At 39.2% G+C, this 27,304-nt stretch overlaps 1 protein-coding gene across 2 annotated transcripts; it reads right to left on the reverse strand.

The window, feature by feature from the left end:
- Positions 1 to 243: 243 nt before the first annotated feature.
- On the reverse strand, positions 244 to 27,304 carry LOC140235163 (poly(A) polymerase beta-like). 2 transcript variants are annotated; one of them, XM_072315209.1, is made up of 18 exons: positions 27,112 to 27,304; positions 23,966 to 24,118; positions 22,336 to 22,484; positions 21,505 to 21,614; positions 20,377 to 20,430; positions 19,364 to 19,475; positions 18,486 to 18,575; positions 17,265 to 17,403; positions 14,560 to 14,635; positions 12,680 to 12,800; positions 10,555 to 10,639; positions 9,742 to 9,795; positions 8,883 to 9,011; positions 7,239 to 7,415; positions 6,075 to 6,513; positions 4,874 to 5,245; positions 3,792 to 3,854; positions 244 to 1,608 (listed from the first exon to the last, which is right to left on the reverse strand). In XM_072315209.1, exons 1-18 carry the CDS (start codon positions 27,123 to 27,125, stop codon positions 1,510 to 1,512), a joined length of 2,436 nt encoding a protein of 811 aa, XP_072171310.1. In that variant the 5' UTR covers positions 27,126 to 27,304; the 3' UTR covers positions 244 to 1,509. The 2 variants fall into 2 exon arrangements, with proteins under 2 accessions (XP_072171310.1, XP_072171303.1); XM_072315202.1 differs by lacking the exon at positions 27,112 to 27,304 and adding an exon at positions 24,322 to 24,360.

Raw genomic sequence — 27,304 nt, forward strand, 5'->3', positions numbered from 1 at the left:
AAAATTGTAGATTTTTCTTTTGTCTCCCAAAAAAGTTTATTTAACACACCACTGCCTCAAGCTTCTCATCTTGGAGACATTTAGGATGGTTTTATAATTTCATGTGCATTATGTATACAAAACCAACTTGGACTTTCGATATGGTCAAAATCCATATAACGCACAGCCAATGACTTGGCAATCCCCTTCTCCTCCTCCCCCCCCCCCCCCCCCCCCCACCATGGACCAAAGATTAGTCAGTGCAAAGCATACTCCACCCCGTTAAATCTCAACATTTCCATATAATTCTAGCCATGTGGCACCTTGTGCATCAGATACTCCACAGGAAAGGAGTGAACCATAAATATACAAGGGAAGGGATATAATATATCAAAAATAAGCAAAAACAAAACAAACCCTAACTCACTGGAACATATCGTACCATCAACACACGGTGACATCACCTGCTCCAAAAATCAAGTATATCTGGCTTCTGTACTTCGCACTTTGGATGTACAGTTATGCAAATTGTGCCTAAAGACTACCACTACTAATGACATAGTGATATTTCTCTTGTTATGGTTATTTCTTTCTTTGTGAAAAGGAAAAAAAAAAGATTACCCAGAAAATCTGCAGCTAAATGATTACATCCATATTCATTAAAGAATATATCACACATCAGCCATTTCATAACTAGCAAAATTAATGAACACATTTACACAAAAGACAGAGGACTAGGGAACCTTTCTGTCACTGTCATAAATCCCATTTTATTCAGTCAGTATCAAAAACTATTCACAAATTACAGGATTGTACCATAAACACACAGATAGATAGTAATTACTACAATATAGCTTCTTTCTGTAGTTGCTTTTTTTCTACATAAGACAAAACAAGTGTGGAGGAAAAAGACATAAAAAGGAGATGACATAGAAATATATTACTACGAAGTGTAATTACAAGCAAACATAAATGCTGGCATTCTTTGTTTGTTTTGGTTTTTCTATTAAATACAAAATCCTGACTACAGTAGAATTTAAGATGACTTCAGCATTTGGTGGAAGGTGAAATGCTTACTTTAAAAAAAAAAATAGATCAATAAATTAATAAAATAAATTGAAAATCATTTTGTCTGTTTGCATTTCTTTTCCAGTTTATATGCCCAGCATGAAATTTAGAGCTATAAGGACTTTACAATATGATTAACACGATTAACTACAAACATTTCTATCAAATACCTAAGAAGACAGGTTTGCTTGTTGCTACATACTTTCTTTTCATTATAAGTTTACACATGAACCTAATCATCCAATGAATATAGTGACGAGCGTGCAGTGTTCCTTACCTTTGCTTCTCAGAAGCATACGGTTAATCCTTGTGAAGATAAGTCCAATCACTTTAAAAAAAAAAAAGGAAAAAAATCCTTTCACAAGATTGGCTTGAGTTCCATCCACTGCACATTGGTAAGCAGAAAATGGAGGCTTCAAACACACATTCCCGGGACTTGTGGTCAAACTTGAGACTACGAGTTCATTTCAAGTTCAATCTGATTACGTTTTTCGCTATGGGAACTTTGGACGCGACAGGAACAGGGGATGACATATCCGGAAGTTCTCCGCTCGGAACTCTCTGTGAGGTTCATGCCAGAAGAAGGCAAAGAAAGGAAGGAAAAACAAATGGAAAGAGAGAGGGAGAGTATGTGTGCAACCACGAGTGAGTTTCATTGACGCTTTACTTTTGAGAAAATGGCATCACGCATTCAACTTCTGCTGAATTAGCTGCATGGCTAGACTGTGGACTCAATCATGACATTAAATCAATTTCATTCTGCAAAGGGTATAAGGGCGCATCATTTTTCCTCAGCTTGTTAAATTACTCAAAACTCCACCACTCGGCAGACATCAGGGCTCCCTGGCGCTACTTCAAACATTTTGGTATCAACTGCAACCTTGGCTTCCAGCTATTCAAGTTTACAAATGCTGGATACAGATAAAAAGTTGTCATATATGACATTTTTTTTTCAATCAACAGAAAATTTGGCCAGATGTTGCTAGATTTCACTTAAATAACATCCATTTGAATGTGACAAAACAAGGGTTAATTTTTCTCTTGAAGAATACAAAATTAATGCAATTTCAAACACAAAACAACTTGGCACTACTCAGAAACCACTGAGGGAACTGAATGTTTCTGGGTGACTGTATTTACCCCAATACCTATGAAAAATTGGAAAGCTCCATACAGAGGATTTCAAAATCTTCATGGGAATGGGCTGAAAAGTCTACAAGTGAATTTGATGGCTCCTCCCCCCCCCCCCCCCCCCCCACCCCAGCAGATTCAAAACCAAGTTGAAAAGACATTATTTCCAATAATCCCATCCTTCAAAGCCAACTTAATTGTTACAGCGCATGGGTTGGTTTAGCTCATCAGGCAATATTTCACCGAGCGGGTGCTGTTGATGATAACGCAACGCCCTGCCCACAGCGCATCTGTGACCATTTTGAGATATGACACACTCATGTTTAAAACAGCATGGCAGGATTGTGCAGTTATGCATCCAGTACCTGAATCGGCACAGGAATCACACAAATGATAGCAACATAAAATTTGGTTCATTGACTTACAACCAGGAGTGTTCCATTTACTCTGGTGAAAGTGAATGAACCCTTAATTTGCCACAATTAGCTGTAAAATACACCAATTCATATAGGTATTGGTCAAGAGTGAATGCTTAGTCTGAAACATGCACTAGGAAACTCACTGAATTTCAACAATTTATACTTGCCTTGTTAACAAGCAGAAATGTAAAGATAAAATCTACTCCACAAGCAAAAATGTCAAGAAACAAAAGGGTCATTGCATTTAACTTGTTGTAGACATAGTTTGTAGCAACAATAACAAAACAAACCCATTACACCTCTCTGGCTTAGACCACAAATTCTGTCGAACCAAAATTTGAGATTTCATTCTGTGGAGTTCACTAAATCTGGTGCTTGCTCAGATGTACATTCTTCAACTTTTCAGTGGAAAAACATTCACATATCTAAATTATGTATCTTCTCCATTCAAAATACAATGACACTAGAAAAGCACTCTGAGAGCAAAGCAGTGAATTTCCACCAATAATCTTCTTCGATAGAGATCAGTGATTTCTCCCCAGACATATGCAATGCTGAAAATCGCCCATTTCCTAATATGGAAACCTTCTCTTACATCATCAATACCAGCTGCATGGCACGCCTCGCCTAGGACCAGTTATGTAGAAACTAGAGCACGCACTCTAGTGTGCGTATGAAAACCTCAAAAATATGCAGCTTGAACTCCCAAGTTCATTGACCCTACCTGCCAAAATATCGAAAATCCTTCATAAAATCAAGAAAGATTTCTGGATCACTACCAAAATTCAATATTCTGTTCTTTGTGTCATTTTCAACCTCCTCCCTTGGCAGAGGTACTGTATACGCCAAATATTTCGCAAGGTTTTTATTTTCACTAATTTCGCGAGTTGGGTGCTATTCGCGAAATTAAAGACACACGAAAATATTGCCTCTGATCCCGATGTGGATGTGACGTACGCATGTACATTTCTCCGTTGAGTACAGGACTCCACGATCGCGAATTTAACCACTCGCGAAATCGTCGGGAATTCCAGATTCGCAAAAATTTAGACTTGCGAAATATATGGCGTATACAGTAACTATATCATACATAATGACAGAAAAAACCCTGAAATTACAGAATACTTGACGCTAAATGCACATACTGCTGTTCAAAACTTGGACAAAAGTAAGTAATGTTCACTGGCCATTTACCTGTCGTATCACCAATCGAGGTAGTGCTTGAGGACTACAGGCATCTTCACTCTGCTGACCATTCTGTTGCATAAGAAAATCAAAATGCAAATCCTGAGCATAAAGGTGTATTGGATATTAAAACAAAGCTGGGAAAAGGTTGTAATATCACAGAAGCAAATATTTATAGCTTTGGTGATACAGAGTTAAATCTTCTGACTCTTGTTCAGTTGTTTCTTGTGGAGAGTACATTTCGTAGCAAAATGTAGCAATGACAAGCATTTTTCCTGAAGAACGGAACCTGAAGCACAAAACGTATGCAAGGAAAATGTATGTTAGGGCATTATGAATCTCTCTTTGCTTATTTATCACAAAACCAACAAACAGTCACACGCTCGATTTTACGTGAGGATGCAAAAGTAGGTGGAACGGGTCAACCTAGTAAATCTTTAGTTTTGAATATTTTCTGAAGGACAATTCTTCTACATTATTCTGAAGTTTAGGATCATAAAGTGAATGGGAAATTGTGCTTTTAGCAGTTTTTCTAGAACATGTTTTTGTAGACTAATGTGATTAGGTATTTCCTAGAGGCCTTCTTTCAGTTCTTAAAACGCTGCTCACACTCTTCACTTTCAACTCTAGTAACTTTTGAAAGGATGATGACATTGCATTTAAAGTTGGTATTAGTCATGAATAGAATGTGCTAACAGAGCATGCTCAATTTCAGTTTAATCTAATAATCCCCTCGTTGTTGCTAATTACTTTTACATCCTGTTTTTGTTTTTGTTTTTGTCCCATTCATTGCACAGACCACAGCTTGGTAAGATTAAGCACTTGAATAGACCCTATAATTCAGAGCCTCTTTTCTCATTACACACTTTTAGAGAGAGTGTGTGCTACAGTATTCTTTCCAGTTGTTGTTGTTTGTTTGTTTGTTTGTTGTTGTTTTTTAATAGGTTAGGAGAATTCTGTACATCAATTTAAAGCTTAAAGTGTGCTCTTTCAGAATCTGTCCTCAACAAAAAATCAATGTCTGGCCACTTTTGTTGATTTTGTGATGCAGGGTCAAAAATGAGCTCATGCCCAACAAGCAATCACCCTACCTCACTGCAGTCAGTTGTCAGCTGGGTGGGCTCTCCGCCCCCCTTGAAGCCGTTGTCCGTCTTCAGCTTCTTGGGAGGGGACTCCGACGTTGGCACGGGAGAGGAGGGGCGCTTGAATGGTTGGCTGTCTTCCAATGGTTGGGCTTCCCCTTCCTTGGTGACCTGGTCATCATGGCCCGCTGTAACCTCCTCCTCCTCCTCCTCCCCTTCCGTCTTCACTTTCTTGGAAGGAGATTCTGTGGGGATGGGGGTTGGGGACGACGGGCGCTTGAAAGTTTGTGAGGGCGCCTCTGGCCTTTCGGGATGATCCGTTGGTCCTGTGACCTCAATGACTGGTACCTGGGGATCACTTGTAGTAGAGATTTGTTGTTCCTGCCAAATGATATTTTACATGTTGTTACACAAGAATCAATCATGGCATAATGGTCTTTGCAGGGTATCTTGTAATTTAATTCTGCACCCTTTTAAGATACTTTTATTCAAGTTGCCAAGCCTGTGTGCATCAAAGCTGACATATCATATTTGCAGATATCTCAAGAAGTGATTACAGGACAGAAATTATTTTCAACACGAAAAAGAAAAAAATCGTGTTTGCTTACCTTCTAAAGTAACTGAAGATATGTACATTACTTGAGAAATGTAAACAATAAAATTCAATGTCTTTTCACGACCCACATACAGTGATATCACATGAAATCTTTTCATCCTTATTGGCATTGAGAAATCTCCCAAAGAAGAGCTCCCCTTAGTCTCTACCAAAAATATACTTTGAAAATAAAGCATTTTGACCAAGCATTTTGACACAGGTATAATAAAAAACAAACAAAGTCTGTATGAAACCTGACATAACTATCACCAAAAATATTTGTTCTTGTTTTCTTGCAAAATACTGTAAAAGTGGAAATTTTCAGTGTTGAAATTTTTGTGCATTTTGCACAACCACAAACCAGCCCGAAAATAAAAGCAAACAAATATTTTTGCTTGCCATATGTTCCAGTAGTTCATGTCTTGATTTCGCGGAATTGAGAACATGCGAAACTCATCTTACCCGACTGAGCGTGAAAAATTAGTTGCGCAAAAATATCCACTTTTTTCATAGTAACAGTTACTGAACTTCATTCATCATGTTGCAAATGATTATACACTACTCACTTTCCAGAGGATTCACACTGGCATGGAATACGCTCGGGTTACAGCTCACCTGAGATGATGGTTCTTCTGTCTTTGGTCCTTCGATGCCCACTTCAGTACTGGTTTGCTCCACGGTGGGCTGTGTCCTGCTCGACTTGGGGGACTGAAACACCTGGGGTGGCTCCTCACCCTCTCCTTGAGTGTCTGGTGAGTTGGCTTGGCCCCCAGACAGGTCAAATTCGGTGGATATGACATTGGGGCTGTCACGGCCCTGACGCTCCAGGCTGGTGGTGGAAGGGGAGGGCAGGGTGGGCGAGGCACCGTAGAGGAACTCGTCATCACTGATGCTGCCTTGAGTCCTGAACGGAGACGGGGTGAGGCGCAAGGAGGGTACGTCGGAGGAGGAAGAGTTCTTGGGGGTGTTCCCCCTACTGCCACCATCGGTGGAAGGGAGGGACTTCTTCTTACTTTTCAGCATGCTGGCAGGGACATACTGGCTCAGTTGTTTCCTGGTGTGTAAATGTAGGGTAAATCATTAATTGAGATAACAACAAAAAAAAGAAAAAGAAAAAAAAAGAAACCATATCGTCTCCTCATTATACTAAATAAAATATTCTCAGGGAATCTGATTAACCTGAGTTGATATCTCTGTTATATCATTTGGAGCAAAAGCAGCACTCCAATGAGTCACAGTGATAAACTGTTTTCGAGACAAAGCCCACCCCCCCCCCAAAAAAAAAAAGTTGTTCTGTTATCAAACACTTGTTTAAAGACATTATTAACATTCAATCTAATTTACATTGCACTCTGTAAAATGTCTTGCCACACAATAACAACAAAAGGAAAAAAAAAAAACATAAAATGCACAACAGTGGTGCATGTGTAACAAAGTTAATTGAAGAACACTACCCAGCATTCAGCTTGTGATCTTTGGCTTTGCAGCTTGTGACCCCTCAGATGAAGTGACCCTTGCTACTTTTCAGTTTGGCCCAAAAGGATGATTCATCTTCAATAGCTAGTAACTTATGAGCTAGTCAGCATAATATACAAGCTCTGCATCTTTACCGTGATTTAATCCCACGAATGTTACAACACTAATGCTCTTCTACACCATTATGTCACTGAGAGAGCTATTACTTTATTGTGAATATATGATTAGCCATCAGCTATCTATGTTTTTCCCTAGAGTGAGACGGAAATGCTGTTAGCCTGCCTGTACAGAGTTCATTCCCACCTCTTGACATGCTTGGCCTCAATCTTCATGCCCTCTTGAAGGAGTTTGATGTTGACTGACATGCGGTGAACCGTGTTGACAAAGAACTGAATGTCCAGGGTCAGGTTCACGTTGGTGGATGGGCCGAGCGGCTGGAACTCCAGTCCAATGAACCACAGTGTAGAATACTCATCGGGCCTATGTTTTGTTTGGGGTTTTGGTGGGTTTTTTTTTTTTTTTTTTTTTTGGGGGGGGGGTGATGGGGATAAAGGATTAAAAACATGAGTTTTGGTTAGACTGATCTTAAATCCTCACAAATATTTAATTTGCCAATGAAATCAAGATACTACCCATTACACTGTACCAATAGAGGTATCTTGAAGTACAATATTTAACCTGTATTTCTGGGCAGAGATATGATGGTTTGAACTTCAGTGCTCAATACGACTTCTCAGGCTGGAGAAAATCTCTCAAAATCACACACTTACAACTCTTCCCAATGGCCTGATGGGGGCCACCTGTATCACTCAAATATAAATGTACCTCCTCATCTGAGGAATGATTCCTGCCCAGATCAATACAGTCTGACCTCTCCTATCTGGACATTTCGGGACTGGCGCTCATCCGAATAAGGTATCTGGCCGGATATGGGAGACTCAGTGTTTGATACACACAGCTGCCTACCTAATGGTAGCTACATGTACAGTTCGACTATCGATTATCCGGCCATGTCGGGACCAGCGCTCATCCGGATAAGCAAATCATTGGCCGGAAAAGGGAGACACAATGTTAATGCATATAGCTGCCGTCCAAGCTGCCGTCCCAGTGCACTGGGCAGCTAGGCAGGTAGCGTACCCCGCAATGGTGGTGTAATCTATGCTAGCCTGTGCAAAATTGTAGTCCCTTCTTCACAAAAATAAAGTATATCTTTATGTGAAAATCATACATGTTTTACCTCATTAGATATTGACAAACCTATCATGCACATCTTATGAAATTAGTGAAATAGATCCATGAAAGTCACTGTTTTTTTCTCAATTTTTGGATAGAAAAAAAGTCCTTCACTGCATGAAAGCGTCCGGTCCGGATAATAGAGATTTCCGGATAAAAGGAGGCCGGATAATCGAGGTCATCCTTACATGTATTAATTTTGCATGAACATGGCACATCCTCGTCAGCTGCTCTGCATTCAGAATTCTGTGATAATTTGCTCAATGAACGATCGCCTGTACCAGGCCCTGATTTGATGAAAACTTTTCTGTCCATGTTCCTGCGGTGATTTGGGGGTAGTGAATGTCTGAAAGCATGTTATTTAGATGAAAATTAAATGTTAATATATCTTAGTCAGTTTAGGAATAATATACACAACTCAAACTGTAATTCATGTGAGTTTGTGTAGGAATTTTTGAGTTTGAAGTCCCACTTTTACCTGTAATTATCAGATTGAAAAAAAAAGAAAAACACGCCGAGATGGCATCCGCATAACAGATAGATCCAGATAAAGGCATGCTGGATCGGAGAGGTCAGACTGTATAGCCTTTGGCTCTTGTGAGCCACAAAGCAGTTAACGTATCACACTGCCCGGGTTCATCTCTGCACTAAAAACCCATCTCAACAGAAGATGCCCGTGCCGAGAATGACATGCTTAGAATGCAAGAGACTCACTTTTCCTCCTCTGATCCAGCTTCCGGGCTTTGTGATATGGACTTGGGGTAGACGTGGGCCAGCTTGATGTGCGGATTCCTCTCCAGGTTACCTACCAAAACTCTGATCTTGGATTCCACCAGACCAACCCTGTCATACAGAAATTTCAAAGCATACACATAAAGCAAAACATTTGTGCCTTGCACACACACTGTATATTTGTCAGGAAAAAAAGGCTTCACATTTGGTTTGATTGCTATAGACATTAAATACACCACAAAATATCATCTTCAATTGTATATAGTATTCTGTCATGACCCCACTATTCTCTTTATATAGAATAGTCAATCATTTTTTGTTCAAATACAAGTCTACAAAGAACAAAGCATTTAGTTTCCCTATACAGTCACACCTGCCATAGCACGCACTGTTTAGCGTAGCAGTATACCAGCAGAAAAGTCTGATGCAGGAATTCCCACAAATTCCCACCACCTCCTCACTCCAGACAGTGGGTGGGCAGGTCGTAAACCATTCTACACACAATGACAAATGAAGGTCATGTGCATTACACTCATCAGAAGAATGTATCTCATACAAAGTTGTTTTAATGTTAACTTTCATGGGCGTGTTATGTGGCTACTGCGAATTTCTGTGCAGAATGTTTTGCATTTCAGCAATTGCTTTACACTCATCTTTTTTTTTTTCTTTTTTTTCTTTTCTTTTTTTCTTTTTTGCCTGCGTTTGAATTTGCACAAGATAACCTTATGGTTGTTTTTTGTTTTAGCTTTTTTCATCAGTGGCTATTCAATTGCAGCACATTTCAAACAGTCCTATGTGTTTGTGGCCAACACAAATGACAGCCAGAGCATCATGTCCTCACCACTTGAGATGATGGTCTTCGTTCCCTGCACTCGCTATTAAGACTATGTAGTGTCTGTGGGGGGAACAAAAAGGAAAACAAAAATCACGCATACGTGCTCTCAGCGGGAGAGAAGAGAACCCAGATACAGAAAGAGATGTTCTTTACTGGTCGTTCCTTCAACAGAAAAAGATGATTGCTGCCTAGGTGAAAATAAATAACAAATAGATCTTAACATACATTGTTCAAACACAGCCTATAAGCACTTGCAAGGCTCAAAGGTAACATTAAAACAGAAACATGTAATGTGGGGACATTGTTAAAAATCAGGAACAATTTTTGCAACCACACTGTTTTGTTGCAGAGTTAATTCCATCTTTGTACTAGGTAAGTAAAAGACTGAAGCGCCAGCTAATTTCCTCACCCAGTCAACTGAAATAAGAGTTGAAATAAATAGCTCTGGTAGCATAAGAGGCAAACATGTAAGCCTTAATGTAAAGCTATACACACACAGAGTGGAATATTCTTTGGCTCGAACTTCTACAAATACTGTAAGTATAGAATGATAGGACCATTATGCAGCTGTTCTTGAAAATCCTGTATTGGCAATTTGATTGCTAAGGCAAAAAACCTCAAAGTAAACATTTGATTTCATTTCTGAACAAAATTTTAAAAAAGGTATGTATTGCTGAGGATTGATAGCAATCAAAGCACGCTCGTAAGTAAAAATATGAATAATGAAAAGTGAAGCACTGGATGCCATGGTAATCAAAGCTTGTAGTTAGAATGGACGGGATCCTTAGCCCCATGACCACACGCCTTTTCCCTACTCACTTGTACTTCTGAAAGAAGTTGGAGGGTTCGAAGAGCTTTTCCCACGTTGCTTTTCCCTGCATGATCTCCTGGGTTACTGCCAGACCTAGCATGAAGCAAGGCAACACAATACAAATCTACATAAATGATAGGTCTCAATATCCCGGACTATCTGACATCTGCCGTCAATCTCAATCTCTCACTATCAGCAGATTGAGGGCGAGAGATGATTTTGTTGTTAATCAGGCAGTTGACTCTGCTATTGAAAGAGTCATGGTCACATAAACAGTCAACTGCTGCACAATGTAATGTTACTCATTGTAAAGTTGCAAACTCAATCAGTGTTCAGACAGGCCCAAGGCACACTGTAAAGAAAACTGTTAAACAGGTAACAGGAAGATACAGTGAAATATTGGTCTGCTCGAGTAGCACACTGCTTAGTACAGGGAAAATTTGCATCATTGCTGTTATTGGAAAATGAGAACTTACCTTGGAAGTCGATTACGTAAAACCTTTCAAAACAAGTTACAAGTTTTATCGCTAAAGCAGAAACAGGCTGCTTCCCTCCTAAACAAACCGGCACACCCGAGGTAAATGCCAAAGTGATAAATGCATGCATACCCTGCCATGGCACCAGAGGCACCCTTCAACATTATATTCTCAAATTGTCCAGTCTTTTTAGGCAGATACCAGTGCCAACATAATAACACACTGAGGTACATGCACAAAACTTTCCTTGAAAACCTAACAGGAACATATACACTCACTAAGATGGGCATTCAAATTGTTGGAGGCACAATACCTCCCCATATTCTGTGTTAAAGTCTGAACGGAGATTCAGTCATCCTACAGGAAGAAGAAAAAAATATCACTCTTATCAAGTCAACTATCCCTTTCAAATCCGACCAAGCTATGTTTCTTTTATGTCTGCAACTCAGCCTGTGGGTTGCCATGGATGATTCTTAATGAGATACGTTTCCTATCAATCAATCAATCAGAAAATGCATAACAAAGGAAAGTTGAAAAGTATTGTTCAATCATGAGGGACATTCAGGACAAGGGGTACTCAGCATCTTTCTATGCAACAGAAGTTGGGGGATGGGGCCTAATACCGTTAGACCAGAAAGATAGATACTGCCTAAAACAAATCCTCCAAACAGCAAGCTCAAAGTCAATCCGATTTCATTTTTCAGACTCTTTCTAAACTCACCATACATTTGTTTTTTCAATATTCTACGCCAGAAAATAGCAAGCATGGGGGGGGGGGGGGGGGAGTATGACACTCAGATCCACAGTGGTCCATTTGTTAATATTAACATTTACCAAATTATATTTCATTTACTTGAGCCATAATTTGTAATTTTATTTTCAACAGAAAATGGATACAATTACAGGATTTTACTTCAGATACTAATGTTAAATGATAATGACTGAGGCAATAAAGGTACAAACATGCATGCGTCATTTTATTTGCATTTATATTTAGAATAATCACTGTGATGTCCAAGTAAGAATATATTATTGTTGCCACTGTATTACCATGGTATTGTTATCCACAGACATTTTGAGTTAAATAAAATGACAAATATAATTATTTTAGGAGTTAAATAGGTATCCAATATGTTTAACTACAAGAGATGCTGAATATGTAATTACTACATGATGCTTATAACAGAAGTAATCTATAATTTTCAGTATTATTACTATACTATGTATCTGTTCTTTGTGATGTGGCACTGCAATTTCAAACAGTTATTCTGTAACCCATGTTACATGGACCTGGTGACGAAGTGACAGTTGTCTTAATTTGACGCAAACTCATTGTTATCATTGTATACATATCAAATAAATCAAATTGTGAGTTTTATGTGTTGCTGCTATGGAAGCAATGACTGCTTGTAAGTGTTTGATGTTCTCATCAAATATTCAAGCCCATGATCTCTGCATTCTAATGATATACATTTCAAACTACAGTAGGGTGCCTTAATATTTCATCAATACTGTGGAGGGTTTTTTTTGTTTTTGTTTTTTTACAAACTTGAACTTTCATATTGGAAGTGGCAAGTATAGGTAAATCAAAGTTACGGACCTCAAAGCTTTTCAAAGTCTGTACATTCTGGAAGGTATGACGTTAATTAACACAGACCTGCTTGGAGTTCTTGCTCGATGACAGTCTTGGTTGACACAGAGACATTGTAGGTGGAATTCTGTTGTGGGTAGGCTGGGGTGATGATGGGCATCAGGTGGAACCTGTCGTTCACGTTCACCTTGTGACACAAGACATTTCCAAGAGAACTTTGAATACAGTATTCATCGCATAATCGGGACAGGTTGGAAGTAGCAAACACGGCCCCTTTGAGCGGGGTGCCTGATTTCGCGATGAGCACTCACCATACACTAACTGCATATGACATGTACATGTAATGCACACACACACACACACACACACACACACATGCATACTGACGTACTGTACATGTACATGAATACACAACCACGCTACCCCTCGGCGCGACCCTCTAGCTCTCCCTGCATTCTCGCAATGATGTACTGTAGAGTAATCGCAACTGGGTTCTTCTTCTGTCAACTCTCTGAGGAGGAATTGCAAGCGAGCACATGGCTTTGCTTATGTAGGGGAGAAGAATGTTCGCGAAAGCATGTGTTTCGCAATGGCATGGATACTTATACACGGTGCTTTCGTGGCTATGCATGTACGTGTACTGGATGGACGGAGGTCAAAACACACCAGTCCGAAGCTTGCTTTGTAAGTTCGATGTAAATGACAACTGATAGGGAATCTTTGAAAAATTGTTGTGGTATTTTGGTAGATTTTTTGTGTAAAATATCAAAAAAATCAAAGATCGCTTGAAGAAAAATTGTCCCGTTTATCAGAGGTCCCCGCCCGATTATCCAGTGAAAATAACATGCATTGGAAATGTTTCTGGGAAGCGTACGTCATTTAAGCGAGGTTCCCGATTATCAGATGCCCGATTATGCGATGAATACTGAGTCTGTATTGGGCAAGATGGCCACTGGAGCACAGATTTGTTATAGCTTTGAATGTTGTCTTTAGCATTCCCTCCATACCTCGCACTACATCTAAATTTGTATGGTGCATGTACACTGCACATCAACACTATGATAACAGTCAACTGCATTTCATTCAGATGCTCAATGCCTACCCTCTGTGGCTGGTCACTCTACATAAAGCTGCAGCTACACTGTCAGCCGAGTAGCCACGGCATGTCAAAACTTGACAAGGTCAGCAAGTTTACACCACTTTTCTGGTCTTAAATGACAATGTATCAATGTTGCATAAGTCTATCACCTGCAAGTCTAATTACCTCTCAAAGAAAATGTTGGATACTACTAATCATATTGTAATAACAAAGAAATGAGCATGATGAAAAAAATAATAGTCATTTTCACATCAGCCCGATAAAAATCCAAGCTCGAGATATTTTTCGCGATTGCGAATTAGAGCGCCATTTCATTTCTTATTCACATCAGCCCGAAGAGAATTAGCCCGAATTTTTTTCGAGCTAATTCGACAGCTGAGTATGTGCAAACAGCATCAGTAATGTGTGTGCCCTCTCAAAAATTCCTCATGATTTGTGTGCAGTATGCCTCGATCGATCGGGTCACACACGCTAGGCATGATGGGATGCATCGCGCTAATTTCTCAAGTCGTTTTCACATTATCAAATAACGCGCTACTATCCCGCTATTTCAGAAATTTCCCGAGTTGGACTCGAGAAATTTTCTCGATCACAGCGATACAATTAGCGCGCTAATTTGTGTTCACATTATCAAATAGCGCGCTATTTCATGTTCGGGTTAATTTCCCAAGTCAGAAAATAGCGCGCTATTTGGAAACATCGGGCTGATGTGAAAACGCCTATTGATGTTATCTGATGGGGGCCTGCTTGAATTTTTATTTAGGATTCTGACCTTTAACTAACACAGAGAAGAGTGTCTTTGAAAAACAAAAACTGAGAATATTGAAGATGAGGTAAATATCCTCACCCTTGGATCCCATTCTGGGAAGCCGAGGTCAGTGGATGTATTCGGAGATTTCAGTAACACTGGTTGCGGCCACGCCCTGGGGAAAAAATAATGATAAATGACAATGTGAATGATTATTCTAGTCCAGTGACGAATGGAAAGAGAAATTGTTCGTCTAATCATTGAAAGGTTACATGTTGTATGATCAAATTACACAATCTGTCACAAAGAAGAATGTTGAATAACTCTTTGCACCTGACTGGCTGTGAGCACTGTAGTTGCAATGTATGCCTTTGGATTTTTGGTGGTTCTGTGGTTTTTTTTTCCAAACTTATTGAGAACATTCAGGGTTCCCACAGAAATTTGAAAACAGAATTCCATGACTTTTCCATGACTTTTCCATGACTAAATTGCTGCTTTCCAAGACTTCCTTTCTGGCACGGTTTCCAAAATCAAGACACGTTATGATGGCCTCCACCTCCCCTCGCAGCCATCCGTTCCACCCACTATCTTACTCATGACATGTACATCTATTATCATTAGTATATGTCCCGGGAGTTATGTAAAATTTGGGATGTCACAAAACTGGGAAAAATGGAAATCATGAACACCAATTATACTAGCAGAGTATGACCACAGAGTATGAGAGTTGCGAGACACGACAAACTGGAAAGCTGCCATAGCCAAGAGGTAAATGCAATTCCATGACTTTTCCATGACTTTTCACAAATTTTCCAAATTCCCTGACTTTTCCCTGACTTTCCATGACCACAAATTTTTCCAGGATTTTCCATGACTGTGGGAACCCTGATATTTAAAATTAGGCAGGGTCCCTCATGTCAATATAGCCCAGTATAACACATACCTGTGAAATGTAGGATTGCTTTCACACCTCATATGGTCAAAACTACATCATTCCATAAGGCTAAGATTATCTGACACTACGTGAAGAAGTGAACAAATCGCATGCTTACAACAGAAACTTGTCTGAACACTTACTTCTAAATACTTGTCAGGATCTAAATTCTTTTTTATTGATGAATGTGACCTTGCATCACAAAACCAACAAAAAGTTGCACACCCTGAACTCATGCAAGAACTCAAAATAGGTGAAATAGGTCAACCTAGTCAATCTTAATTTTTTTTTTTTCTGAAAGAGCAATTCTTCTTCCACATTATACTACAATTTGGGATCATGACATGTATGGGATATTGTTTTTGTTTGTTTGTTTCTTCTTCTACATTATACTACAATTTGGGATCATGACATGAATGGGATACTGTTTTTGTTTGTTTGTTTGTTTTTGCAGTTTTCCCAGAACACTTTTGGCGAACAGCTAATGTGATTACGTATGTCAAAGAGGACCCTTTTCATTCTTTTAACCCTAACTAGGCCGGGCTATTTAGGTAGATCATAGAGCTGGGGGGGGGGGGGGGGGGGGGGGGGGGGGGGGGGGCCTCCCAGGCCCCCCCCTCCAGATCTCGGCCGTCGACCGCGCGATCGCGATGAAAATTGGCACACACATTGCCTGTGATGTAATCTAAAGTACCACGAAGTTAGATTTTTTGAAAATTATCATTTATGCTAAATTATGCTAATTTATGCATAATGATGCATGAATAAGACAATTTGGTATAAATCCCTAAATAAAGCTCAAAATGGGCACATTTTTTGTGCAAATATTCTTTTTAGTGTCCTGAGCAAATATAAGAGAAAAAAATTGCGCCATTAGAAAAAATTTCTTAAGTATTTTATTGTTTTTTGAATTTCTTATGTATTTCTTTGTTTTTTCGACTTTATGTTTTTCATTGTTTTTTCGATGAAACTTGTCCGCGACATTGTTCCGAACAAGAAAACATGTTATGAATTGATTTCAATCAATAAAACCCCAAAATAATCATGCTTTTATGAAATTTGCCTGAAAGCACAGTTTGCATTGAAATTGTACACGAATTCACATTTTTGAGCAATTTTTGGTCTGACATGCACATACATATTTATGCGCAACTTCGGAACGGCGCGCCCGGGCATCGCAAATTTGGTGTCAAAAGATGCGGGAGACTTGAAAGAAAAAAGTCATGAAACGTCGCGGCGATAGCTTTTCGCGTTAGCGATACATCGCGCGGAACGTCGAGGGGGGGGGGGCCTCGGAGGCCCCCCCCCGGCCTAGTTAGGGTTAAAACGTTTACATCCTCTTCACTTTCAACACTGAATAACTTTTGAAAAGATGGTGCTACTGTGTTTAAAGTTGGTATCAGTCATGAATAGAATGTGCTTAACTGAGATAATCTGCTTAATCTGATAATCCCTTCACTGTGGTTGCTGCAGAGTTTTACATCCTGTTTATTGTTCAATTCATTGCACAGAGCACAGCATGGTGAGACTACGCACTTGAGTAGACCCTACATTTCAAAGTCTCTATCCTCAGTAAACACTTGTCCAGAATGCATACTTTCTTTCCATTACTTTGATAGGTTGGGAGAGTCCATTTGTATTGAGTTATAGATCATTGCAAAGCTTACAATCTGCTCTTTCAGAATCTGGCCTTAACTATAAATCGATGTCTGGCAACTTTTTGGCAGTTTTGTGATGTAGTGTCACATTTTCATATGTAGACAAAATAACTTGGTGCAAATTTCCAATTCCAAAAAAACGAACAGAAGTGAATGAACTTGCTGGACTGTTTCTAATCCCTCTTGGACTGTTATTGGGCCCCAAAACTCACCATTTTGTGAAGACAAGGAAAAACTTGTTGACTAGAGTGGATGCGGCAGCATTGGGGTACAGCTGACAAGTTCTTGCCACCAGCATGGCCCATGACACCCCACCAAGGAATCCTAGAGCATTGGAATACACACCTTTCTCTGTTTTGTGAGATTGGGTTTGAGGTTGTATTTCAAATTATTGTCATGTTTGTTGTTGTTGTTGTTTTTTTTGGGGGGGGGGTTGACGGAAAAAGAGAAAGAACCATTGTATGTTAGGTAATATCTAAGTGAATATCACAAAGGTGATGTCTTGGTACTTACAGACTTTCATGTGTATTCAACTTTGACATGCATGGTATTCACATGGATTCAGCAGTGCATTTAATCTTCTCTGATATGTGCTTACATATTAAAACATTCTCATTACACCATAAGGATTACAATCATACAATATGCCACAGAAGTCTTTAGTCTGTATATACAATGCAACTTCAGAAAAGCATTCGTAAGTAAATACTTGTACAATATATTAATGTGCAATATTATATGCAATATATTTTACTCCTTTGTGTGTTTTTTCTTTTACCTGTCAAGCAGAGAGACACATTTCAGAGCACCTTTTCACCTACAGATAAATGGTTTAGCTTTTTGTTTCTTTCACTTCTTTCCTTTCATATCAGTTAGGTCAACACTGACCATCATAATGCTATCTGACTATGTAAAGAATAGTGCATTTCTAAGTGTCATCATTGCAATTTATTTTCATCATTTGAAAAGACAGCTTGAACTTAGCATATGCCAGCATGGTGTGGTCTTGTGCCCTGACAGCATATATGTTCCTAATGTTTTGTCACTACGTTGATATCTTAATAGTACAGGCGGGCATATTCGACACAGCGGTTCATCCAAACAAATTTTGTATGGAGTACACAGTGCTCATCCTTCATTATGTTATACTACTGTATTGTTTCAGAATTGTATGTCCACCTAAATTCACACAATACTTTATCATAACACCATTAGTCATCAAAAAAAAAAAAAGAATTGCTTTGAAGGTTTACGTAAGTCACTTTTGAGAACTCCAAGAAGTACAATTACTAAGTATCTGAAATAAATCAAGTCCTATACATAATGCCACAGAGTTTTTTAAAAAGAAGTTCAAGATTTTTAGAAGTAAAAGAGAACTTAAACTCTGCTGTCCCAAGAAGCAAATAATTTTAAATGCTGTACAGCAAGCTTACTTTTGGCCCAAAGTTTGATTGCTCGTAGCGTCAATCTGAAATTCTCTTTGTTCGGGACTACATTCAGAATTTCATCCGTGACACGGCAACCTGCAAATCAAAAGAAACAGCACATTAGTCAACATTATTTTGCTATATAACCTTCACAAATATTGTCACTGCAAAAGGAATTACTTGTACGACCACAAAAATTAAGAGTAATGTAGCTTCATGTTGCACAATTCAGTTTGAATCCCTGTTCTCAACAGTTTTACTTTGATGTATGTATTGTGAATATGTTTAAATGACATTAATCAAGCATCTGATTGATACAGGACAATTCAGATTGAAGAGCAGGGCAAAACCTTCAAGCTAATAATACCATTCACTGAAAGCATTTTTTTTTTTTTTTTTTTCTGTTTTTCTGGTTTCTTTTTTTCCCTTTTTTTCTTTTTCTTTTTTGATAGAGCACTGCTCAAATAATGAAATGCTTACTGGGAAATTATTTCCAGTCCACAACCTGGACGTTTAAATACCAAGCAATGCTTTTGCACAGGTGACTCCGCTGACAAGAAGGAAGCTAAGAAAGGTCATTCATTATTGTTTTAGGCAAAGGAAGTCTCAAGGGCTGTACTGACATTCACAAGCATTGCTCTTCATAGTTTTGAAGCAAAAGCACACAATGGATACCAAGATTGAGCCTATCTATTCAGCTAAATAAAAATATCAATAATATCCCTGTGCATACAAAATCTTACTCCCACAACAATGTGAATTTTTGATGCTTCAGCAGTATCACAACAGCCAAAAATTCCCATGTGCTGACTCCGACATCTCTCCACAATGGGTACACAGTTTTGTGGAGAGCAAGGTGATTGTAGTAAGGATGTGCCACGTACCATTCAAACTGCGTACACACTTCTGATCGAGGTTCTTGAGAATGGAATCATTGGTGAGGTCTAGGTTCTCAGGCACGACACGGAGAGCCAGGCGGGCAAACAGTATATCCATCTGGAGGAGGCAATTCAGTCACAAAGAAGGTAGCAGAAGTAATGCTATTATTCCAAACCATTCTTTAAACAAGATGAAGAGTCCATTTCTGCATGATCCACAGCAAAATGAATTTCTTTTCACCCTCATTACACAACAGAATATTACAGGTATCAATAAAAAACATCATATTGGAAAACACACAAACAAGCAATTTCGATCTAGATGGTGCAACAAACAAGAGCCTCCTGGGCATAACGGGTCAGCAGTCCTTCGAGATAAATCCAATCTCAACTCCTTTGAAGTGCCATTGATGGCATGTCATTAAATGAACTGTAACTGTCTCTTGGAGCCTTTAAGTAATTACAATGTAGTTGTCCTATGTAGGTATGTACACACGATGCACTTTACCCATTCTCCTTGATGCAGAAATAATGACTCCAATTCAGTATTCCAGTTCTATGTAGCTGAACCCAAAGATCCCAAAGGGGGATCACATGTAGCTCTTGAATAACTCTGCATTCTCTACCCTTGTGGATGATTCCTCCCAAATTCAAAGATCTTTGAACTTCACGCCATTGTGGGTCTTGTGAGCTCTGCCCCTGATCCCCATGCTTCACCTTCTGTAATTTGCAAGTTACACACATTTCAGTCGGCAGAATTCTCAGATCAAGGAATCTTTTTTAAATAGTACATAAAACTTTTCTCTTGCCACGAGATATCACATTCTTCAGGGAGCCTCCTGCCAATACGGAGAAACTCTGCATGGCCAGCATTGCAACTCCAGTACAAGTAAAGATCTTGCATGACAAATTTAAGTGGTTTACCCTCCAATGATTACCAGTTGCTAAAGGTGAATTCAGTCAGTTACTAGTACATTAATTTTCAGAAAGAGAATAATAACGCTGTAGCTGCTTCTCACCTCAATGCCATCGAATACAAGTTTGATGACCGGTACAAAGGCTTCTTCCACAGCCTGGCAGAGGAAGAGGAGGAAAATAAAATATACACAGACTAAATAACAACAACTAACTTGCACATTGATAATGACCCTGAAACAAATAATTCAATAAATGTACATGTACACTGTATCATTGGCATTTTTAATAAAAGTTTCACACTGGACAGCCACATAAATTTTGACTCAATATGAAACTGCAAAAGCCATCAGGTAACATATGTGCGCTACAGAAACCGTATCACTTTTCAAAATTGTGAATAAAAGCATGTGGCAATTGTAATGTATTTGTAAACCAGGACCTCTCATTTAAATATGTCCTGTCCTACATCTCATCACTTACAATGTATGTTAACTAGGGGGTTGGAACGTTTTTCAAATCTCATCCAGCCAAAGTAGAATACACTGTGTACAGTAAATAATAAGTAGCATTCGGTGTGATGATAGCATGTTCTTGGGCGATATCTACCACATGAAAGCAGGAATTAGGTTAGCATCAAGAATGATACAGTAAGCTGTAAAAGTGGAAATATTTGCACAAGTAATTTTTCGCACTCAACTGGGCAAGATGAATTTCGCTCATTTTTAATTTCACGGACAATCACACTGAATAAGTGAGCACATCAAACAGCTAACTGCTGCCACAGTGGTCAATGACTTTGACAAGCACATACTACAGTAAACGGTAACTGGTCAGCATTACAACAACGAATTCACTCAAGCTACAGAACTAGAAAGCATGAAGAATACTACAAATGACATGGCATTTATACCTAAGATATACCTAGTTTGAAATCAAAGATATAAAGTATATGTAATATTACATATACAGTAACAAGCAAAATACTGCATATGTGTGCACTTTTTTTTTGTACTACATTAACTGCACGAAATGCATGAAAAGTTCCACTTTTACAAGTCCCAATGTGCTACCTACATCTATTAATCATTTAACACACAATAATTCCCAGCTGATTATTTTACATACATACTAACTCAACTTTAAGGGATGTATCTGTACAACTAACTATAAACTCCCTACCAGTACTCATTCTTCTCAAATTGTGGAGAGCAATACCCTTTACTACTCACCCTGCAGTCTTTAGTCTCCGGCAATCCCCTGATGATGTCATAGAAAGACTTGAAGAAGTCGGCCCTTTCTACGTGGATGGGAGCCACACAAAGAGTGTCTATATCGGCACCTGTGTGATCAAGTGGAAAAGTGGTTCTCTGAATCCACAGTCATGATATATTACAGACAGTGCCTCTTTATATTTCAGTTTGAAAAAAGCATGTTCAGCCAAGACAGATTTTCCACTTTTCTCCAAAAGGTTAGCAATGAATGCTTCCACACGAACACTTCGAGGAAGATAACATCTTTTAACTGAGAAAGAAAAAAAAAGTTAACTTTCTCGTCCAAAATCTCAATTTATCATGACTACAGAAACACACTATTTCATCCTAAGCACAAACACTGGAGGATTTATAGCCATTAACGAGACTGGCATATAAATGTCAAAGTGTTATGAACCCTGTAAAATTAAAACATTACTGCACAATGCATACTGTGATGCCAATTTAAAAAAACCATCCAAGAGTCAGTAAGATTTAATTCCTTTGTTTAAACTTTCGACAAGGAGTCACAATTATGCAGTGACAAAAATAACTAACAGACCCCTGCAATTATCATTCCATATCATCACTGCCTTTATCTTTGCCATCACCACTAGACTTCATCATCTGGATTAACTTTGTACCATCACGTCACAAAATATGGGTTAACATGCTCTCTATTCCAACACTGCATGTGAAATAATGATGTCATAATAAAAAATCATGTAACATTCACATCATTTTTGCTAATGCTGTGTCCACCTTTGAGCAGTTGTCACTGACCCTCCATCACAAAGGACTGTAACAAACCTTTAGTGTGAACCCCAAGACGGTAGGAGCCGAATGTGTATATCTTGCCGCCCACTGTGTCGGCAATATTGGGTGGAATGTTCTTGTCCTCTGCTACCTGCCGTATCCAGTCTTTGACAATGCGGTCCAACTTTCCAAGGACCACAAGCCTACATTATGTTGCAAAAGAGTGAGAAAGACATCATCAAACCTGAGCAGCCTTCCCAAATGACAGTCAAAAGTAAATTGAATCATACATGTAACGATCTCTATAGTATGCATAGAGCATAAGTTGACAAAAGACCAATTCGTAATTCCACTTTGCACATGAGTAGAAAAAGGTCATTTGTACCAACAGGCATTTTGGTCTGTAAATTCACTGAGATAAGCATCTGTAATGCGATGATTATTCATGTGATCCTTATCTAAATGGTGCTTGCCAGTACATCCACTGGACAGCAAGAATGGTATTTCGCAATATAAAGGGAATTTTGTAGGCTGTTATTGCATTCAATACAAAACAATGAAATGGATGCCTGCTAAATTGTCAGCAGATGGAGTATTCTGATCACCTGCTCTAAACGCAAGCTCATCCTTTGTTTGAACGTGAATTCCATAAATTGATTTCATACATCAGGCAAACTTATGCATTATGCCGCTTTGAAAACGAGCGAAGTACCTAACCAACTGAGAAAAAGAGAGGTCATTTGAGACCCTGCACCTCAAAACAAACAAAAAGTCGCCAGACATGAATTTTTAGTTAAGACCATATTCTGAAAGAGCAGACTTTAAGCTTTAAAATGATGTATAACTCAAATCAAATGGACTCTCCTAACCTATCTAAATATTGGAAAGAAAGCACAAACTCAGGAAAAGTGCGAACTGAGAAAAGAGGCTCTGAAGTACAGGTCTATTCAAGCGCTTAATCTTTACCAAACCGTGCTGGCTGTGCGATGAATGGGACAAAAAAACAGGAAGTAAACCACCAGAGTAACAGCAATGAAGGGATTATCAGATTAAACTGAAATTAAGCATGCCTCATTAACTTGAAAAAAAGGATAAATGAAAAAGGGATTCTAAAGACACACCTAATCACACTATTCTACCAAAAATGTTCAAGATAAACTGCTAAAAAAACACACTTTCCTGCCCGTTTTATGATACCAAATTTTAGCATAATGTAAAAGAAGACCCGCTCTTTCAGAAAATATGAAAAAGTCAAGTTCGGCTAGGTTGACCCATTTCACTTATTTTCAGTCCTCACGCAAAATCAGTGTGTGCGACTTTATGTTCGTTTTGAGGTGCACAGTCACATAGTTTGTACCAATGTGTACACGAGCTAATTATGAACTGGCTTATTAAGAGAAATGATCATCAAGGATGTGTGAAGTTTAAAATCAACTGACAAAACGGTTGAAAGAAGAGTGCAATGTAACCATGCATTCCCCTATCACAAGCATACGTGGTAGTTCTTCAGGAATAATTCACATAAAGACTGCAGACTACAGTACGTTGTACGTCTTCTCTGTCTGAAGAAATGTACATGTATAGGACTGACTCCTTCAAAGGTTCAAAACTAGCTCCACATTTTCATCCAACGCGGGTAAGAAACTTTGGCACATGTACAGGTGTGTATACATGTACAACATACCGGTGATTAAGTTCTTCTTCATTTTCAAAGACTCCGTGAGGTTTCAGAGCCTCAATCAACTCCTTAGTCTGCCTGGTGTCCTCAGGGCGGGGACCCGAAAGGCTGATGGCCGAGGTGATGCCGTAGGTCTTCTTGGTTGTGGAAGACTCTGGGCTAGATGGTGGACAAAGCAAGGAAGTGAACAAGAAGGAAAATGTTATTTGAAAATAAAATTTTCAGAATGTACAAGTTTTTAAAGTCAAGCAATACTGCACCCTACAATGTACATGTACATCCAATGTTCAAAAAGTCAGATGCAGAAAAATGTCAGAGGAAAATAAGAGAGAAGTGGTGCAATTCTTGCAAAATAAGTGTACGAAGTGTAAGTCTGCATCACTCATAGACTGTAAGAAATGGTGTAAGTCTTCAAAATGAGTGTCTCGGTGAAAAGCCTCATTCTTGCAGTCCTGACTGACTTCACATATCTGCATAAAATCATTGAATGATTTCCTTACATTGTACACTGTACATAATTCTATGTCAATTCACAACCAAGTTTCTATAGCCACAGTTTTGTGCATAAACAGCTGTACATGTACTTTTGACATAGTCATCACACATTCCCTTTTCTTTGTTGAGTGTACACATTGTGGAAAGCTCCTTACATTTCTTCGGTAATACACAGCAGTGCAGGCATTGTGAGTTGATTTTCCTCACTCACAAGGAATGCTATACAAAGTTGGGTGTGCGTGTGTGTATGTGCATGAGCACACACACCTGACTATTGCTGCACAGCAGAAACTACTCATGGCCTTCTCACCAAGCAACTGTGACTCACACTTTCTGATCTTGCCCCCTCCCACCCCCCCCCTTCCCCCCCCCCCCCCCCAAAAAAAAAGGGTAATATGCAGTTGTCACAATGATCTCTTGGTAATGGTATGGTATTTTAACAACAGTGTAATATACCAATATCTTAATGTTGACCACTCAAAATTCTACAATGTACGGTGTACATTGTACAACACTAACACAAGATAGTGCATACTTCTCAATAGAAACTTACATCCATCCTCCTAGCCTATTCTGTTTTCCCTCTGTGCATGCATTTCTACTTGCATTCATTTGACTTATAAATGATCTATTTTGCTAGTTCGCTAAGGAAGAATTTAATGGTTGTAAGTGATCAATCACACGAGACTGCCTGAAATCCCCTCCTAGACCTTCATCAATGTATTAAAATAAAAAGTGCCTTTCCTGAAATCATGCCAAGCCACTACTCCCAAAGGACTCACAGCCTTGGTTAAGTTGTAGATGAAGAACAGGTCAAATGAGAATTGAAAGTATGAAAGCCAGTTAATAAAGGGGGATGAAACCTTAGCTGGGCTAGGAAACATTGCAACTGCCATGCAGTTGTAAGACGCATTGCTACATTTTGCAAGGCACTTACGGGCCGCCTATCCATCAGAGTACATTAAGTCCTATGTCCAGCCAGAAAGATTCTACATATAATTGTCTCCATTCTACAAGTACCAGCTACAATCAGGGAGGTACCTCCCTGCTACAATGTACAATGTACCGGTACATCCCAATCGCAGCAAATGAAAACTGCTAGTCTAAAGTGCTACATTTCACAAGCACTCATAAACATTGTATACCAAGGTCAGGACCATCACAGAGTGGATTATAAAACATACATGTAAAACTTTAGTTCCAATATCCATCAGCAATCACACTCTCCGTCTCACAGACATTAAAAACACGGTAGCCTGACAAGAGACCGTGCCATGCAAAGGTGTATGTACAGCGACATGCACATGACATGGCTGTGTATAGTTAAAGGCAAAGATACTCCACTACATTCAACAGCAAAACAACTAGAGTTCTACGTCTAGGCCAAACTTCTGACTTCTCTCTCTGCGCAGTCAACATCAGTGGGTGTTGGACAGCACTGCTGAAGAAAAAAATAGACACCATGGGTGATGTAACACCAGTCTATTCATGTTCATGCATTGTCCCCGAGTGAATTCCTTTAATCTTACTCTGATAAACAGACTTATGTTAGCATGGTTAGGAGCTTCTGTTCCTACTGCATCCCCGATTTGAAGGGTAAGAAATTAACAGACGAAATAAAAAGTATATTAAAGCAAAAATGCCAAGGTTTGACCTCCTGTGCCAAATTAGACCACACGCAAATGCATCTAAAGGTTTTACATGTGCCACTACAGTAGCAGGCGGTCAAATTTTGGATGGTGTTATGATTGAATCATGGGCAGCTTGCTTTTATGTGATGTGATTCTATGTACAGTAAATTTACAGTCGATGACAACTGATGATTTAACCGTTACTACAGTGTACCATAGATGTACGGTGAAGTCTACAAAGGTACCTCGGGAAACTTAGTTTTGAAAGACATCTGGGATGGTTAGAAAACTGTTACACTGTAAATTTACACCCTATCATCATCATCATCTGGTATACGGGAGTGAGGTAGTCCTGTGATCTCCCGGTCGACATCAGGATAATCTCGTCGTTGGTTCGCGACTTAATACAGTGTATGCATAAGTGCGTGGATGTCAGATTACATAAAATTTTTTGTCTAGCCAGAGTTTATCTAATCCAGACTTAAAAATATCAATATTTGGCACAGTCACAAGAGATTCCGGCAATTTGTTCCAAGACTCGATAGTACGTATACTAAAGAAACAACTTCTCACATTAAGTTTCCGGTGGGTATTGAAGAGTTTAAATGAATGACCACGGGTACGCTGATACTCTGGTTTCTTGAAGAAATGTTCTGGGTTTAATCTGTCAATACCATGAAGAATTTTGAAAACTTGAATCATATCGCCCCTCTCGCGCCGGTAGATCTAGAAATTACTCCTTAAGTCCTAGTTTTTCCTTGATCCTGAAATGCTACAGACAGTCAGTACGCAGCCCCTACGCTGCGCGTTTGGGGCTGCTGCTGGTCGCATGTACGTTAGACCTAACAATGCTAACCTAGGCTTTGTTTGTTAATGTTAGACTCTACAGCTAATGTTTAAAAGTGGACTTCCTAGCAATCTACTGGAGTCTAGAATGGAGCAAAGTTAATTGTTACTGCGTTAGATCTCATGATCTAACGTTAGGCTGTAGTGTAACGTTAGACTCGAGCTCGTCTATAAATTCACCTGGAATTCGACATTCCGTCAAACTCTGTGAGAGGTTTATCCGCTGCTTCCAATCCCTTTCATGCGCTGCTCTGTTGTCGTAAATATCTGCAAGAAGTCGATGTATCCGCCGTTCCTGCAGTGCCTCCGAATACGACCACAGCACGTAAAACGTCTGTTATGAAGTGTAACATTTACCATGCAAGCAACATGC

Source organism: Diadema setosum, chromosome 1 (assembly GCF_964275005.1).
Source record: "Diadema setosum chromosome 1, eeDiaSeto1, whole genome shotgun sequence".
Taxonomy (NCBI): Eukaryota; Metazoa; Echinodermata; class Echinoidea; order Diadematoida; family Diadematidae; genus Diadema; species Diadema setosum.

Excerpts from the sequence above, each read along its gene's own strand:
- LOC140235163 (XM_072315202.1), bottom strand. Across the intron at positions 14,636-17,264 it reads TTCCTTGTCTTCACAAAATG|GGCGTGGCCGCAACCAGTGT; the intron begins GTGAGTTTTGGG and ends TTTTTTCCCCAG. Across the intron at positions 9,796-10,554 it reads AACTTCTTTCAGAAGTACAA|ACACTACATAGTCTTAATAG; the intron begins GTGAGTAGGGAA and ends TTCCCCCCACAG.